Below are 16,902 nucleotides of genomic sequence, written 5' to 3'. Positions count from 1 at the left end.
TTGTGATCACCCAACAATAAAACAACCTCCTCGTCCGATACAAGAGCCACGTAAAAATCTGAGCTCGGCTCAGGCCCGCCGTTGAATTTAGCAGACCTAAAATCCCAATACACATCTACTTGGTTTCCTTCAACCTCAAACGATTTGTATCCTTTCTTGTTCCAAAAGTGCCATGGCTTAAGATCAACCTTGCAACAGTAATTCATATCCCCTTGTACGCTAGTGACCATCACGGTTAAGGAATGGTTCATAAGATTTTTAGACCATAGAACCCTAACGTTTCTCCAGAATCCAACCATGTGTGCTTGGTAGATGCACGTCACGCTGCTCTGTGCCGTCTTGTACGTAACTGGATCCTCTGTTAACTTTTCTGCCTTGGAAGATTCTGATCTCAAAGACATGATTCTCCCAAGCCTGTTGAAACAGAGATCTCAAAAACAGAGTAATTTGATAGAAAAAAAAAAATCTCTATGAGTCAAAAAAACATCTGAAGATTAATATTTGAAAGATAGAAAAAATAGATTTAAGGATGAATGATTGAAGAAGGAGAGAAGAAACATCAGTGACGCGCAAAGATCTTCAAGGAAGAGAACATCACATTATCAAACACGAATAATAATTTTTATTCCAGTTGTTCTTCCATTTTATTTTATTTTTATTGTGTTAAAAAACTTATAAAACAAATTTTTAAAAATGTCCAGTTGGTTTTGCCCCCAGTTGTCGTTTACTCAAAAAAAAAAAAGGGAAAATACAACAATATCCGTAGTGTTATAATAAGATTATTTTGTTTTGTTCTTTTTTTTTTCTTATTGCTAAGAGCTGTGGAGTTAAATAATTTTACTATAGATGAACATATATATTTGTTTTGGTTCATTAAATTGCACATGGAGTTATGGACAGCAAACGTTTGAACAATCTCAAATTTTGCAGAGAATTATTAGGTCAAGTTTGTATGAATATAAAAGTTTTTTCAATGGAAACATAAAAATATGTTAATCAAATCATTGCCTTTCGATATATTTGCCTTTAGTTGATATCTGTTGTCAACTAATTTTTCATTATTGTTTTTGTGTAACTCTTGTATGTGAAATCTACACCATATATATGATTTGTCGTCAATTATATTATCACGAGAGATATATTTGATTAAAATCTTATTATGATCATATTCAACTCAAAAGAGTATATAGATGAAAATTTCCCATAAGCAATAAATTCAAGAGGCATATCTAAGATCTAGTGTAAAAGACTTCCACTGAAAATATGCCTCTTGATAGAAACATATAAAATAACTTGCTTCTGAATTTTTGACCAGCATTATTTCTATTTGTACGTTAGTGTATATTGATTAATAATATGCTAAAACCCATTATAAATGGATCACCAACATTATGCTACAATCTATTGATATACCAAAATTCAGTAATTTGATTTAGCATCACTATTGAGAGGAGTTTTCATTTTGTTTTTCCAGTTAAACTATAAATTCATGTAATACCCAAAAGATACTAGTTTTGAATTTTAATTATAAGCAGAAGCAGTGAGATATTATTTATAGTTGGTTTACATGTTTTAATTTGTTAGTTCTTAGTACTTACTGGTTCACATGTTTATATAAAACAAAGTTTATTTAGTTGTTGGCAGATAGGAGCGATCATGTGTGAATCACACCACATGGAACTGATCGTCCACGACTCCACGTGTTATATCTTATCTACTTATGATTTTGTCCCCAAAAGGCTAAAAATTCATGAGTGCCTGCTTGGTAATTAACATTGATAGGTCCAAGGACACGTTTGTGATTCTACTAAACTTATACTTATTTAATATATTTCTATGGTAAGATTGAGAATAATATAATTTAATATTTGTTTCCATCGATTATCCAGAGAAACGAGCCATTTCTTCCGGTAACTATTATATCTCGTTGAATCGAGTCTTGAACTTTAAACAAGAGCCATATATCTCTATCCACTATGACTGACTCTTATTTTCTCCCAGATCGAAAGTTTAACACTTACATTACCTTGAATTAAAATTGGGTTAGTTTAGCTTGGGAACCGTAGACCAAATCATATAAATCCGAAATTAAACCAATAAAGACCCGATTCCTTACCCAGTTATGACCCACGAACCCACAAATCCCAAAGTTTCAAAAATCACGAACCCTACAAACGATTTAGCATTTTTTTTCTTCTTTCTTATTTTTTGGATTCCCATTACCGAATTCGAGCTTCAGAATGAGCAAATTATCAACAAAGTCGACTGAATCATCCAGTTCTCGTGCCAGAGGAAGAGTGTTTGGTGTGCCTAAGAGATGTTGGTGCGGAGAAGCTGTTGTAGCTTTGATCTCAAAATCTGATCCGAATTCTTGCCGCAGATACTACCGTTGTAGTTTTGCTGCAACAAATAAGGTAAAATTTATGCTTTTATCTTCTTGTTTATGATTTTGGTTGGTTCTAATAATTAGGATATTGGCAGCTTCGGAATGATGAACATGTGTTCAAGTGGGTCGATGAAGTTTTGCTGAATGAAGTAGATGCATTGACTACGAAGAATGCTGCACATGAGCAACAACTGAAAAAGCTTAGGACAGAGAGGTTGGTGATTGATAATGTGGTTTATGAGAAGATGGAGAAGGTCTTGGAAAAGGTTGATGATGGTTTAGATGAAGCCAAATCATGGAATAAAAAGATGATGAGTGTTATATTGATAGTCTGTGTGGTCATGATTGCACTAAGCAAAGTAGTTGGTTGAAGATGGTGTATGGTCATGTTTGTTTGTTTGTGATTTAATACAATGTGTACTTGAAACCTTTTGTGTCAAACATGAACTTCTTTGTTCTGTTATAAACGAAGGGAGTAGAGGAAATAGATGAAATTTAATGTCATAAACGATTATCATTCAAAGCAAAATAGATTATACAAAAGAGTTACGAAAGACAAGAGTTTATGTGGTCGAAAAATATAACATAGGCAACCACAAAATTCACCTTTTGAGCCAAAAGACTCTAACCGACCTAGGGGAAGAAAATAGTTCATGTGGTCAAAAATAAAATCTAGGCAACCACAAAATTAGCACCCTAGTTATAAGTAGCTACTTGATCAAGCTTGAGTGAGTGAACCTTGATTTGGTTCAAGTTGACTAGGCTGTCGAGAAGGCTGAAAAAAACATGGCATGAGAGTTAGTAAGTAACCAAAAGAAAAGTTAGAAACTGAAACCATCAAAAAAATACATCACACCTGAGCAAATTCAGACTTATGGAACCTAGAGTTATGGTTAGCTTCCCCACAAATGCCACAATGCATGATTATTTTTTCCTGTTTTGGTTGCTTCTTAGTAGGTGACTCATTGACACCTTTCTTCCTTTTCTTGTCAGCCTTGGTCTGTTTTTCCTCAGGTTGTTCTGCATACACTTTATTCCCATTAATACAAGGCCAAAACTTTGCACTTCTTTGTGGAGTTAGGCCTTCTTCATAGTTTCTCCTCCATATTTATGTTCGAAACCATTGGCACACGAAGTTTTCAGCCGTTAGCTTCTTATCAATGATAAGACCATATGCATGCTCACATGAGATGCCACATATTTGCCACTTCTGACACATACAAGTCATCTTCTTTAGACAGACTCGATGAGTGTCTCCACTTACTTTCCACATACTTTGACTTCAAAGGTGCCATTTAGGCTGGTGGATACCTTAGCCGTACATGCTGCTTTGTGCTCATCCTATAGAAACTTAACAACATAGGGAGTACAGATCCCTGCAACAGTTGTGGAAAACATGAGACTCTATAAACACAACAATAATACATAAGGATAAGGGGATAAGATGAACTTTACCTGTGTGAGAATTAGATATGGCAGATCTCTTTGGAATTCACACCATGGCCAGTCGTCGTATTGTCTCTAACATTGCAACAAAAGGCTTCTCTCTTGCCTTGTTGATGGAGCTGTTAAAAGACTCTGTCGAGTTATTGTCGACATCTTCGCTGTAATTACCAACCTTGTTGAATGCCCTACACCAACTCTTCGGATTTATCCTCATTACATCACTGTAAACGCGTGAATCATAAGCAAATATCCTCTCCAAATGTCACCTATACTCTGACTAATTGTAAGACCATGCAAAATCCCATAGTATTGGCTTCAGTCGAGCTTTATTTCCATGCGCCTTTTTCAAGTTACCGTAGATGTGTTGAACACACATCTGATGCTCTATCTTTGGTAACTCCAGAGAAAAAGCCTTGATTTATCCCTGATACATAACAACAAGACACAAATTAAATAAGTGAAGCCAAAACAAATTAAAGAAGTGAAGTAAAACAACAAATAAACTTGCCTTTTGCCTATCGGACATCATGATGAATCCATCACCATCATTTAAACCAAGGTCTTCCTTCAACAACTTTGCTAACCATACCCAATTGTCAGTGTTCTCAACTTTCACAACCCCCCATGCTATTGGATATATACCATTGTTTGCATCCCTGCCTAAGGCTACCAATAGTTGACCCTTAACCTTATTCTTCAAAAAGCAACCATCAATTCCTATGATCGGCTTACAAGTCGCCATCCATGTTCTTCTAATGTTGTCAAAACAAACATAGAACATGTTGAACATGTCTTTCCATCATCATTCATAATACATTCTACCTCAACATGTGAATTGGGGTTAGATTCCATAATCTCAGCTGCATAATCTCTTAATCTATGGAACTGCTCATCATACTCCCTCTCAATCCACTTCAGTGCTGTCTTCCTAGCAGCTTGACATTGAAGTCTAGTGATACTAATCTTCCAATCTGCCTTAGCAATTTCTTCAATCTTCCTTGGCATGAAGAACTCGGGTTCAATCTTATCATTAGACAGAATCTTATCATTAGACAGAATCAACGCATAAACCCTCCACTCACATTTAGATCCATCCTCATCATTAACACCAACACATTCATACCCTATTTTAGCTTTATCATACATGTACTGCTTCAGATTTCTCCCAGTTTTGAGTACATAATCGAGAACCGCCTCATTGAAAGCAACTCCGTTGAAAAACGCCTGCTTATAGAACAACTCTCCATTACCATGCCTCATATTCGTACGAGCTCTTACTGGACCGTCTTCATCGTCGTCTTCACTCTCTCGGTACACATCGTGGTGGATTGGAGGTTCGTCGACAAAAGTCGAGACCAACTGTTTGATGTGAATTTGGTCTCTCTCTTCTCCTTCTTCGTCAAAATCAGGCGTCGGGCCGTCGGGATCTCTCTCGATCAACGCCATCAACTCTCTCTTCTCCAAAGGAACTCGAACTCACACTCACCTTTTTAGGGTTCTTCGAAATTTGGGGTTTTTTTCAATTTAGGGTTCTTTCGATGTTTGGGGATTTTGGGTTTGAAGGAATGTTTAGTCGGGTCAAATGGAAGTTAAATCGAAAACAATCGGGTCAAATTGGTTAAATGCATAAATTCGGGTCAAATTAGGTAATATGGTTTAATTTGGTTTATGCTTTTCGTTAGATGGTTAAGGAAATAGTAAATCATGACAAACCCATGATTAGGTGTAAGTACATCTCGAACTTTTAATTCAGGGTGATATAAGTGTTAAACTTTCGAGTTTGGGGGAAATAGGAGTCGGTCATAGTGGACAGGGATACATAGCTCGTGTGCAAAGTCCGGGCTCGATCCAACGAGATATGATAGTTATTGGGGGGGGGGGAAATAGCTCGTTTTTCCTCGATTAGTCCTTTATTTTAGGCAAATAATCAATTATTCTATTTTTATTTTAGTTTTTATTGGTCAGCACAAATTAATGTTGAATCGTTTAGTTACTGAACAGCTGAATAGATGAAATAAGTGGTTGGAATAGAGATTCAAAGAAGTAATTAGAAGGTTAAACCTTTTTCTTTTCTCTAAAAAAATATTTGTTTATTTCTATTATTTTCTTTAAAATTTTTTAAAAAACTAAAAATAAAAATTTTAAAATATTTTACTACTTAAGCGTATATTATCAATCATTAATATTATCTAACTGTTTGTTTTTAACTCAACTGCCTTTTTCATTTTTTATGATCGTCTTCTCTTTAACTGTTTTTTCTACAACTGATAAAAAAAATTAACCACCTTATTTAGGTGATGTTACAATCCGACCCTTTATTTTTATCTGCCTTGACATAAATTTACAAAACAAATATATAAACACTTAATATTTGCCAAACTTTAAATCAAATACAAGAACCCAATTTATAATCAGTTCAGATTTAAAAATACTCATACATGCAAATCTCTATCTACTTATTTAAACAATTTTGATAGAACTTCAACCATCTTTGATGTGGCATAGTACGAAATGAAAAACTTATGTTGGTTTACAAAATCATAATATAATATTTTCAAAATTATTTAACATATTCGATTTATTGATGCAGAAATCTTAGGAAACAATAAAAATTATTTAATTCGCTAAAACATATTTTTTTTATACACAATATCTTATTATATAAAGTTCGATTCTCAAAGTTCGTAACTCACCAGATCGTGACATGTGTTAGTTTTAATGATCAGAGATCAAAGTTAAAAACTCACCAGATCGTGACATGTATCAATTTTAACGATTAAATATCCAAGTTAATAAATCATCAGATCATGACACTTGTCAATTTTAACGATCAGAAATCACAAATTTCAAGCTTGGTAAAACGATGCACAAGATAATTATAATCTTATTATATTAAAAAAAACATGATTGTAAATACACCCCTCTATATAAGTAAAGAAATGATGACATATTTTTCATCAAACAAAATAATTTTTACTAGCTTTGTTTTTCTTGGTAAAATTTTCTTCTTTGTTTTTATTAACCTTTTGTTTGACATATCATTGTGCTTGAAAAAATCTCGAAGGCAATTTGTTTGTTGTCTAATCGAAGAAGCAATATAAAAATATTTTTATATTTTACCAAGTGTTTTTGTCGTCGTTTCTTTATATTTTGTTTTGTTTCTCAATTTCATAATGCATACTACGCAATCTTTGACTTTGAAGTGTTAACAAAGTTTCTTATGCATAATAACTAAGGTTTTTGGGATTAAGAAATATCTCATGATATTATTATTATTTGTATAAATTTTCTGGACAGGTAGCATAAAAAAAAAGATGAATACTGAAACGACATGACCGGTTTTTTTTATTTAAAAATAAGTAATAGTAATAATAGTGAATATAATAATAACTAAACTACAACTAGTGGTCTCATACTCACAAGTCATCTAACCACAATCACAACCAACAGCGAAAAATAACAAAATACCAATATCCAATAAATATTCAATAATAAACCAAAGTTATAACATAAACAATATCCAAATACCAAACAACAGGAAACATAGAACCAGCAACCTACCAATGTTTCTAATGACCCAACTCTAGCAACCTAGCAATGTCAGACAACAATCAATCCAGTCCCTAGAATATCCTCCTCTTCATTGCCTTGATTCGACGATCACACTTTGCCTTTACCAGGACTCTGCATTGACCGACACCAAACATGCATCGACCGACACCAGTTGGGATTGCGTCGACTGACACATGATATGCATCGACCGATGTAAGGTTCATTTGCATCGACTGATACTCCCATTGCATCGATCAACGCATGCTCGACATAGCACAAAGACCCTAAAGTTATATGCACTGTGCTCGCACTTGCATCGACCGACGCGCAAATTGCATCGACCGACGCGCAAAGTGCATCGACCGATGCACATGCCGAGCATCGTTTTCCCTAAAGCCTCTCGTCGGATCTTTGTTCCTACAAGCCACAAACTCGATCCCAAGCCACAAGAAAGCCTCACACAAACCTAGACAACGTTCTAACAAGCTACACCCAAGAACACAAACCTAGACAACGTTTCCAATCTCCAGAAATCCTCAAGACACCCAAGAACACTTTTCTCTCTTTCGTTTCTCTCAAAAACAGCTAAACTCGTTGAATGAGACAAAACACAACTTACCTAACGTTTAACTTAAACTCGTCCGCACCAAACCGGCTATGCATCGACCGATGCACATAATGCATCAACCGATGCAATCCCTAAACCGGGATTTTGGTTCGCGGATGTTACAAATCTTCCCCACCAACTTAGATTCGTCCTCGAATCTTGAACAACTATTAGTCAAGGACTCCCGTGCAACCGTCTCCACGGCCCGCACTCCTCCGACCGATCTACAAAAGGTTACCTATAGGCGTTAGATTCACGTTCCATGCATTATTTGCTCTCGACTTTTAGACTTTCCTTTACTCACAGGCCTAAACCTTGAGTTTTTATTGGCTCCTCATCAGGCTGAAGCATGCATGCCCTAATATTGGCTCCTCATCAGGCCGAAGCCTGCATGCCATAATACTGGCTCCTCATCGGGCCTAAGCCCGCATGTCATAATATAGGGAAGTCCAACAATCGTCTCTCGGGTTGCCCCCCCACAGCGCCCCCCCCCCCCTGAATCGTCATCCGAAGTGGATATACCAAACCTACTCTCAAGCCATAAAGTCTTAGAATATGGCGGTACTAGGAGAACCAAAATCCCCCAAGAGTCGTGAGCAAACAATTCTGAACACGTATAAGTCCTATCCCTAACCAAGTTTCCTCCCTGTGGCTCGCGTAGAACAACACAATGCCCTACCAACCACATATCCCCTCACTGGAATACCTCATGACCACACAAGGATCATCTCAATGCCACAAGGGCCGCCTCAAAGGCTAAACAAATGTCCTAAACAGGACCGCCACAAAGGCCAAACAAATGCCCTAAACAGGACAGCCACCAAAACCAAACAAATGTCCTAAACAGGACCACCACAAAGGCCAAACAAATGTCCTAAACAGGACCGCCACAAAGGCCAAACAAATGCCCTAAACAGGACAGCCACCAAAACCAAACAAATGTCCTAAACAGGACCACCACAAAGGCCAAACAAATGTCCTAAACAGGACCGCCACAAAGGCCAAACAAATGCCCTAAACAGGACAGCCACCAAAACCAAACAAATGTCCTAAACAGGACCACCACAAAGGCCAAACAAATGTCCTAAACAGGACCGCCACAAAGGCCAAACAAATGCCCTAAACAGGACAGCCACCAAAACCAAACAAATGTCCTAAACAGGACCACCACAAAGGCCAAACAAATGTCCTAAACAGGACCGCCACCAAGGCCACTCGTCCCGAAGGACCGTCACAAACACCACTCGTCCTGAAGGACCGTCACAAAGACCACTCGTCCCGAAGGACCGCCTAAACAGGCAACTCTGGCTAAACAGCTCATCACAAAGGACACACTCTAGCTAAACAGCCCGCCACAAAGTCCACACTCTGGCTAAACAGCCCGCCACAAAGTCCACACTCATGCTAAACAGCCCGCCACAAAGGCCACACATGGTTAAAAAGTCCGCCACAAAGGCCACACAATAGATAAATAGCCCGCCACAGAGGCCACACAAGCAACTCCAAGGCTCACAACCACTAAAAATGGGCAAATTCTAACTTAGATAAAACTTTCCCTTTTTAGACTTTCGACTTCTGGAAACTTCCCACTTTTAGTAACTTATATTTCAGTAAAATTTCCCTCAAACCACCGCCTCACGGAAAATTTGTACCTCGAGCACCACCTCATCTTATTACTTAGTCGCACAACCAACCACCCCTAAGCGACCAAGTAAGACAAGAGAGATGGGCTGGCATACTCCATTCCCGCTCCAACCACAGACTACATCTAGGACTAGGCTAGACAAGTTCAAGTCGCGACCTGCTTCTCGAACCACTTCTTGAACCTTGCCTTCATCCTCGCCTCTTGATCCCAAGTCTACTCCTCAACACTATCACAGTCCCAAATGACTCACATCAAAGGAACCTTCTTCTGAAGTTCCTTGAACCTCATATCGAGCACCCTCACAGGTCTCGCCTCCAAAGTCATGTTAGGCTGAAGATCCTCAGGAATCTTAGTCAACAACTGATCATCCTCACATAGACACTTTTGAAAGATACACACATGGAAAACCTTGTGAAAACCACGCATCACCTCAGGTAACTCCAGTCTATATGCCACTAGTCCGACCCGCTCTATCACTCTGAACAGACCCATAAACCTCGGACTCAACTTAGTCTAAGTTAATTACCTGTTCGGACCCCGTAACATGGCCATCTTGAGGTACACTCTATCTCCAACCTGAAACTCAAGATCTCTCCTCCTCCAATCGGCATAACTCCTTTGCCGATCCTGAGCTTCCTTCATGTTCAACTTTAGAACCCAAATCTTCTCCAAGGTCTCATGAACAAAATCTGTCCCGTACATGCTCCTCTCCCCCACCTGAATCCAGGATAACAGTGTACGACACGACCTCCCCTACAAAGCCTCATAAGGAGCCATGCCAATACTCGCCTGGTAACTGTTGTTGTAAGAAAACTCTACCAAGCTCAGGTGATCTGCTTAATGGCCACCCCAATCCAGCGCACACATCCTCAGCAAATCCTCCAATTTCTGGATCGTCTTCTTTGACTGTCCATCGGTCTGGGGATGATAAGCTGTACTCATATGCACCTTAGTGCCCATCTCTGCCTGAAATACCCTCCAAAACACCAAGTGAACTTGGAAACCCTATCAGACACAATGCTTGCTGGCACCCCAAGCAATCTGACTATCTTCTTCACATAATTCTTAGCCAAGACCGCTGCTCCATCGGTCTTCTTAATGGTCAGAAAATGTGCTGACTTAGTCAACCGGTCCACAATGACCCAAATAGCATCAAACGTCCTAGACACTGGTAAACCTACCACAAAGTCCATAGTAATCATATCCCACTTCCACTCTGAAATGGGAAGACTCTTCAGCAATCCACTTGGTACCTGATGCTCAGCCTTCACAAGCTGACACACATCACACCTCGCGACCTAGCTAGTCACATCCTTCTTCATCCCGACCCAATGATAGTACCTCTTGAGGTCACGGTACATCTTAGTAGCTCCAAGATGAATAGAGAACATGCTTGCATGAGCCTCTCTCAGAATCTCCTGCCTCAACTCCTCATCCTTAGGCACACAAATCCGCCCATGTACCAAAATAGTACTATTAGCGGAGACCTGATACTCTGAATCAACAACCTTAGAGGCATTCACCAGCCCCAAATCATTCTCTTGAGCCAAACTCAATATACTCAACAGATCCGCTCTATCAGCTGCAACCAAACCCAACGGCTCCTTAGAAACCGCACACAAACTCAAGGCACTGATCTCTCTTACCAGAAAATCCATATCCTGCTCCTGAGCCGAAGCTGCCCTCATCCGACTCAGAGCATCCGCAACCAGGTTAGCCTTACCAGGGTGATAAGCTATCTCCAGATCATAATCTGCCACGAGCTCCATCAACCGCCTCTGCCTAAAGTTCAGCTCGAGATCAGTGAATATATACTTCAGGCTCTTATGATCTGTAAACACATGTACCTTTGCACCATAAAGATAAGACCTCCAAATCTTCAGGACAAAAACTACAACACCCATCTTCAAGTCACGAGTAGGATAATTGTCCTCATGCTTCCGCAACTGCCGCGAAGCATAGGCAATCACCTTCCCATGCTGCATCAAACCATATAGCTCAAGCAAAGCCAATACTGGAGTAGTAGTCAACAACTGCTTCAGGCTTGCAAAGCCCTCCTCGCACTCCTGTGACCACACAAAAGGAACATCCTTCCCTGTCAACTTAGTCATAGGACGTGCTCTGCTTGCAAAGTCCCACACAAACCTCCTATAATAGCCTGCCAACCCAAGGAAACTCATGATCTTTGTGGCATTTTGCGGTCTAGGCCAATCTTTAATAGTCTGAATCTTCTCCAGATCTACAAAAACCCCATTTGCAGACACAATATGACCCAGAAAACCCATCTCACGCTACAAGAAACTACATTTGCTCAACTTAGCAAACAACTTCTGCTCATACAGATTCTCCAGAACTGCTCTCAAATGCACTGCATGCTCCTCAGGCTCTTAGAATAAACCAGGATGTCGTCGATGAAGATGATGACAGACACGTCCAGAAGTAGCACCTCTCAGCTGATCCAACAACTCATCGATCATGGGAAGAGGGTAATTTTTCTTCACAATGACCCGGTTGAGACCCCTGTAGTCAATACACAAGCGGAAACTTCCATATTTCTTCTTAACGAATAACTCGGCGCTCCCCACGGTGATACACTAGGACGGATGAATCTCTTGCTCAACAAATCCTCTAACTGCTTCTTCAGCTCTACCATCTCTGCTTGAGTCATCCTCTAAAGTGTCTTAGATAACGGTAGAACATCCTCGTCTTCATTGCTTTGATTCCACGATCACACTTTTCTTTTACCATGTTAACTTGTCTGTTTCCAATTCAAACAATCGAATTAATGATTTGGTAAACCTAATTTTGGAAATTATACTTTGAATAATTCTATTTAATTAATATTGATTAATCGGTCTAACGAATAAGCTTTAGATTAATCGATCTAAGAAAATTTATAAACTCATCATTTTTAAAGAAAAATAACATAGCTTAACCCGTAATATATCTTTTTAGATATTGAAAATTAATCCAATAATGTATCATAGTGCACTGGTTTAAGGGCTGTTTTTATAGTCGTTGGTGTTGAGTTCGAACACAGCTATCACACATTTAACTTCAATTTTTTTGTTTTATATGGCAAAATGACGATATTACCGTTGTCTTCTTCCTCAATGGATCTCTGTAAAAACCGAAACCTAAGTCCTGATTTTCATATGTTCTTTTTATTATTTCTATTTTTTTTACAATATATGTTAGATCCAAAACTTCATTATTGATTTCTATGTTAAGAACAAAGATATGGTTTTTACTTTTTTGTAAAGATTTTGAGTTTTAAATTGTTATGATATTATATAAATTATAACTCCATCGAACACATCATGACTGATTTAATAATTCAAATTAAATATCTGTTATATTTTTTACCGACTGAAGAAGCAGTTATCCAAAGAGAATCAATGGAGATGATGAAAGAAAGAAAAATTGATAACCCGCTTAAAGATCCAACACAAACACGCGGATCTTCTCTAAACGGGTTGGATTTTTTAATTAAAATTCTTAATCTCAACTTTACCCTTTATAGTTTCAATTAACATTTTTTCTTAATGTTCTATTGCGTAAATAAAGCCAACATTTTAGACATTATTAAAAATGTATTTCTCTTATAATTATAAGAAGATTAACATGGCACAATAGATATAGGCCAAATCTTTTCCAGATTCAGATGATTGTAAAATGTAGCCTCCTCATGTATATCGTTTTACCTTTTGCATGAAAAAAACAATACTCCGTCGAATAGTAATAATCGTTTTGCTTTTTTTTGAACGAAGTAATAATCGTTTTGCTTTATCATTCATTTACTAAGAAAGCAGATTCCTGTAAATTGAGTATTATCGTCGTCTCCAGCTTGTATATTGATAACAGCTGTGCAGCATATCAATCATGACTCTGTTTTGCCACTTGAAAACAGATTTGTACACTAATTTCCCATATAGAGCAGACACATGAAGCTCATTTGGAACCAATGAGAACAAGAAAACACGATCCAAAGGAAACCAAAAGCAGAAAGGCAAATTTGTTTATTTTCTACTCAAAAGTTTAAAACAAAAACATAAGGGGCCCGGAGTTGTGAGAAAAAAAACATATAAGGAGGATACAGGTCCGAAAAAAAATTAAAACAGTAAAATATAGTTGACTCTACAAGTCTAGTACTGACAAAAAAAATAACAACACCTGAAATTGCTTTAGACAAAGCAGAGATCGATGGCTGAGATTTTGTCGTCAAGGTATCAATCGATTTTGACAGAGGAAAAGAGATAGTGGACGAAGTAAAAGGAGGTGAGGAAGCCAATGGTTCCAGTGGCGAGCATGATTGCAATTGCCATGAGCAGAGAGTAACCAATGTAAAGCATGGCTGAGACGGGTCCGCTCAGACTTTGCAGATCAAAGACCAAATAGTTGATGGAGTAAGCAAAAACGTACAATGCGACAGAACCAGACGCATAGAAGGCTTTCCACCACCACCTCCAATCTTCAACGCAGAGGTGCATATAGGTCAAGACCACTGATACTTCTGCACACACAACTACCAAGAGGAGCAGGACTATGAGTAAGAACCCAAATACGTAGTAGAATCTCCCTAGCCATATGCTGGAGAAGATGAAGAACAGTTCTATGAATAGCGTTCCAAAAGGAAGGGTTCCTGCCCCAAGGACTAGAAGCCATGAGGGGTACTTCCGTTCCGGGATTTCCCTTGGAATCTGGTTGGTTCTCACTGGAAACTGGATTGCTTCTGCTCGTGTGCCTAAGAATCCTCCAAACAAGGTGAGAGGAACTGAGATGCAGAACCAGAGAGCCAAGAGCTCAAAGTACAATGAGATTGGGATAGCTCCAGTGCTGTTGCTGCTCCAGAGAAGGAAGTTCAACACTGTTAGTATAACAAAAGCAATACCCGGGAAGAAGCATGCAATGGACCATGAAAGCGATCTCCATCCTTCTGAAGTTCCCTTGACGGTTCTCCAGAGACGAACACCAGCGTACCCAGCAGCAATACCCAAGAAAAGATAGAGAATAATCATCCCTGTTAGTAGCATTCCTCTTGAAGCAGGCGACATGAATCCAAGTGCAGCGAAAACAATGGTGACAACAGCCATTCCTGTAATCCGAACCCCGTCTCCCACCATAATGCATAGAAGCTTTGACATTTCTGGTTCTCTGAACACATCTCCGACAACAAGTTTCCATCCAGAGAGCTCCTCATTCATCTGTGCCTGTGCTTCCTTGTCCAATTCCTCGTACTTGGTCAAATCCCTTCTCACTGTCCTCAGGAATATGACAAAAACTATACCGGCGAGAAAGAAGATCACCATAAGCGAGTTCAGAATAGAGAACCAATGAACACGAGCACCTTCCATTTTCAAATAGGCATCCCATCTGGATGGCCATCTTGTCTCACTCTTAACAAATTCGACTTCATAAGTGAAGGTTATTCTTTCATGTTCTTTGATGATCTGAGCTTTGTCAAGCTCCAATGGACAGTTAACTGAAGGAACGGAGTCATACATGTGAAGTTTTGTCATCTTCTCAGGATCATACTTAACACTGCAGGGAACAACCTCAAATCCAACAATCTCATAGCCGAGGGCCTTCTTTTTATCAGCTTCAGAGATGACACCCATACCTTCTTCGCCAGTACCAATGACCTCCATGACATTACCTTCGTATTCATGAACCAAGACCTTAAACTTGAGGTGATTGATTATGTAATCATCATTGCTGTTTGGTGGCGAATAGCCAACAGGATATCCAGTCCACTGGATAGTAACCCCATTTTGTTTAGCGAATCTCAAAGCTGGCAAGTTATCCAGAATCATATTCACTTGATACAACTCGCGGGTTCTCTGTTTCAAGAGCTTGACCTCATGCTCATTCAGAGGGCTGGTGGTGCATAGGTAGAGAGACTCGTTCGTCCTCATCCGAAACCTGTAAGCAGAGTTATCAATCTGATCCCCCATGAGAAGCTCCCCAAGATTCTCAGCACTTTTCTTGATACCCTCGAGTGGTGGGCAGTAAGGAAGGCTATAGAAGCTGAAAGGAAGCTCAGTTTCAATAGAAGTCAAAGAATTGACTTTGGCAAAGATAGAGTCTCCATCTGAATACGTATGCATATAACTCCCTGGCAGGTAAAACCCATTGCAAAGCTGAGTAACAAACACAAGCAACAAGAATGCTCGGTACACACCAAACATTGTCCCTTCCTGTATCAAAATAAAAACCATCTCTCACATTAGTAACCCTTTCTACTGTAACAGATTCATCAGGCACATTCTAACGAATCCATATATACCTATAATAGAGAATACATAAAGAAACAATCTCAAGAAAGAAGAAAATGAAAATCGAAAAAAGAATACAACAGAGCACAATGTTAATATGCATGTAGAAGAAGATCAGATTCGTAGCAACCAGATTCGGAATCAATGTATTCAAAGGAATCAGATCGGTAAATTCAGAAGATCAGATCTCAAGGGATCATAAACGTAAAACTAAACCTAATTGACAAATTGGAACAACCGAATACGAAAAAAACGCAGATGCGAAGAACAGATCTCACAGTGAAGAGAGTTATTGGGAGCAAACCTGAGACAGATCCAGGTAAAGGAGATCTAACTACGACGGAGTCAGATCTAGAAGATGTACAACGAGAAGAGGGACTTGTGTGTCGAGATCGCTCACGCTGATGATAAAGAGTCTCTCTCTCTCTTTCTCACTGCCTCCTCTGCCTTTGATTTGGTTTTGGTTGCTTAATGCGTTCGCAAAGAGAGAGCGAATAACGAAAATCAAGAAAATCGTGGGTGGGTTGGGTAATTATCCTCTGCAACGACTTTATAATGTGTCGGTGCGCAGTGATTCATTCCCCTTTCCTAAAACTTCTTCCATCTAAAGGTCTAGATTTTTAGTAATTGTTAGTATTAGACACGGTGAGTGATCACATTTTTAAAACAAAATAAAGTTTTATTACCTTGCAATTTTTGATATTATCAGAGAATTTGTTAAAAATACTTTTTTTTTAAATATAAATTTTTAAAAATATCCTTTTTTTGGAGNATATACTATTTTTTTTTGTCAACTAAACATTAAATTAGAAAATAATCCAAATGTTGGTTATCCAAACCGGAGGGAAAGAGTTTACAAATGAAGTTTCAAAAGATAAAGATCGCGAAAAACGAGCAAGACAGTTGGCCCAGACATTTGACGACCGCGGGGTCCGTGAAAGCATGAAAGCCGGAAAGGAAGATCGAAGTAAGCATAATTCATCCAACAGGT

General features: G+C 38.7%; 3 protein-coding genes across 3 annotated transcripts in view; 1 reads left to right on the top strand and 2 right to left on the bottom strand.

Annotated features, from left to right (window-relative positions):
* LOC104719196 overlaps positions 1-660 on the bottom strand; it is a 2,303-nt gene extending 1,643 nt beyond the window's left edge. Inside the window, exon 1 of the mRNA XM_019231322.1 lies at positions 400-660. Coding sequence (XP_019086867.1) covers positions 400-401 — 2 coding nt within the window. The 5' untranslated portion in view covers positions 402-660. The remainder of the gene's footprint in view (positions 1-399) is intronic.
* Positions 2,241-2,757, top strand: LOC104720450 (uncharacterized protein At4g04775-like). The gene is made up of 2 exons (XM_010438355.1): positions 2,241-2,414; positions 2,482-2,757. Exons 1-2 carry the CDS (start codon positions 2,241-2,243, stop codon positions 2,755-2,757), a joined length of 450 nt encoding a protein of 149 aa, XP_010436657.1.
* Positions 13,724-16,442, bottom strand: LOC104719195 (transmembrane 9 superfamily member 12-like). Its single transcript, XM_019231228.1, has 2 exons — positions 16,216-16,442; positions 13,724-15,833 (listed from the first exon to the last, which is right to left on the bottom strand). Exon 2 carries the CDS (start codon positions 15,822-15,824, stop codon positions 13,866-13,868), a length of 1,959 nt encoding a protein of 652 aa, XP_019086773.1. The 5' UTR covers positions 15,825-15,833; positions 16,216-16,442; the 3' UTR covers positions 13,724-13,865.

The sequence above is a fragment of the Camelina sativa genome, chromosome 10 (genome assembly GCF_000633955.1).
Source record: "Camelina sativa cultivar DH55 chromosome 10, Cs, whole genome shotgun sequence".
In the NCBI taxonomy this organism is placed as follows: Eukaryota; Viridiplantae; Streptophyta; class Magnoliopsida; order Brassicales; family Brassicaceae; genus Camelina; species Camelina sativa.
Note: the sequence above shows the minus strand (reverse complement) of the source record. Positions and strands in the feature narration are given on the sequence as shown.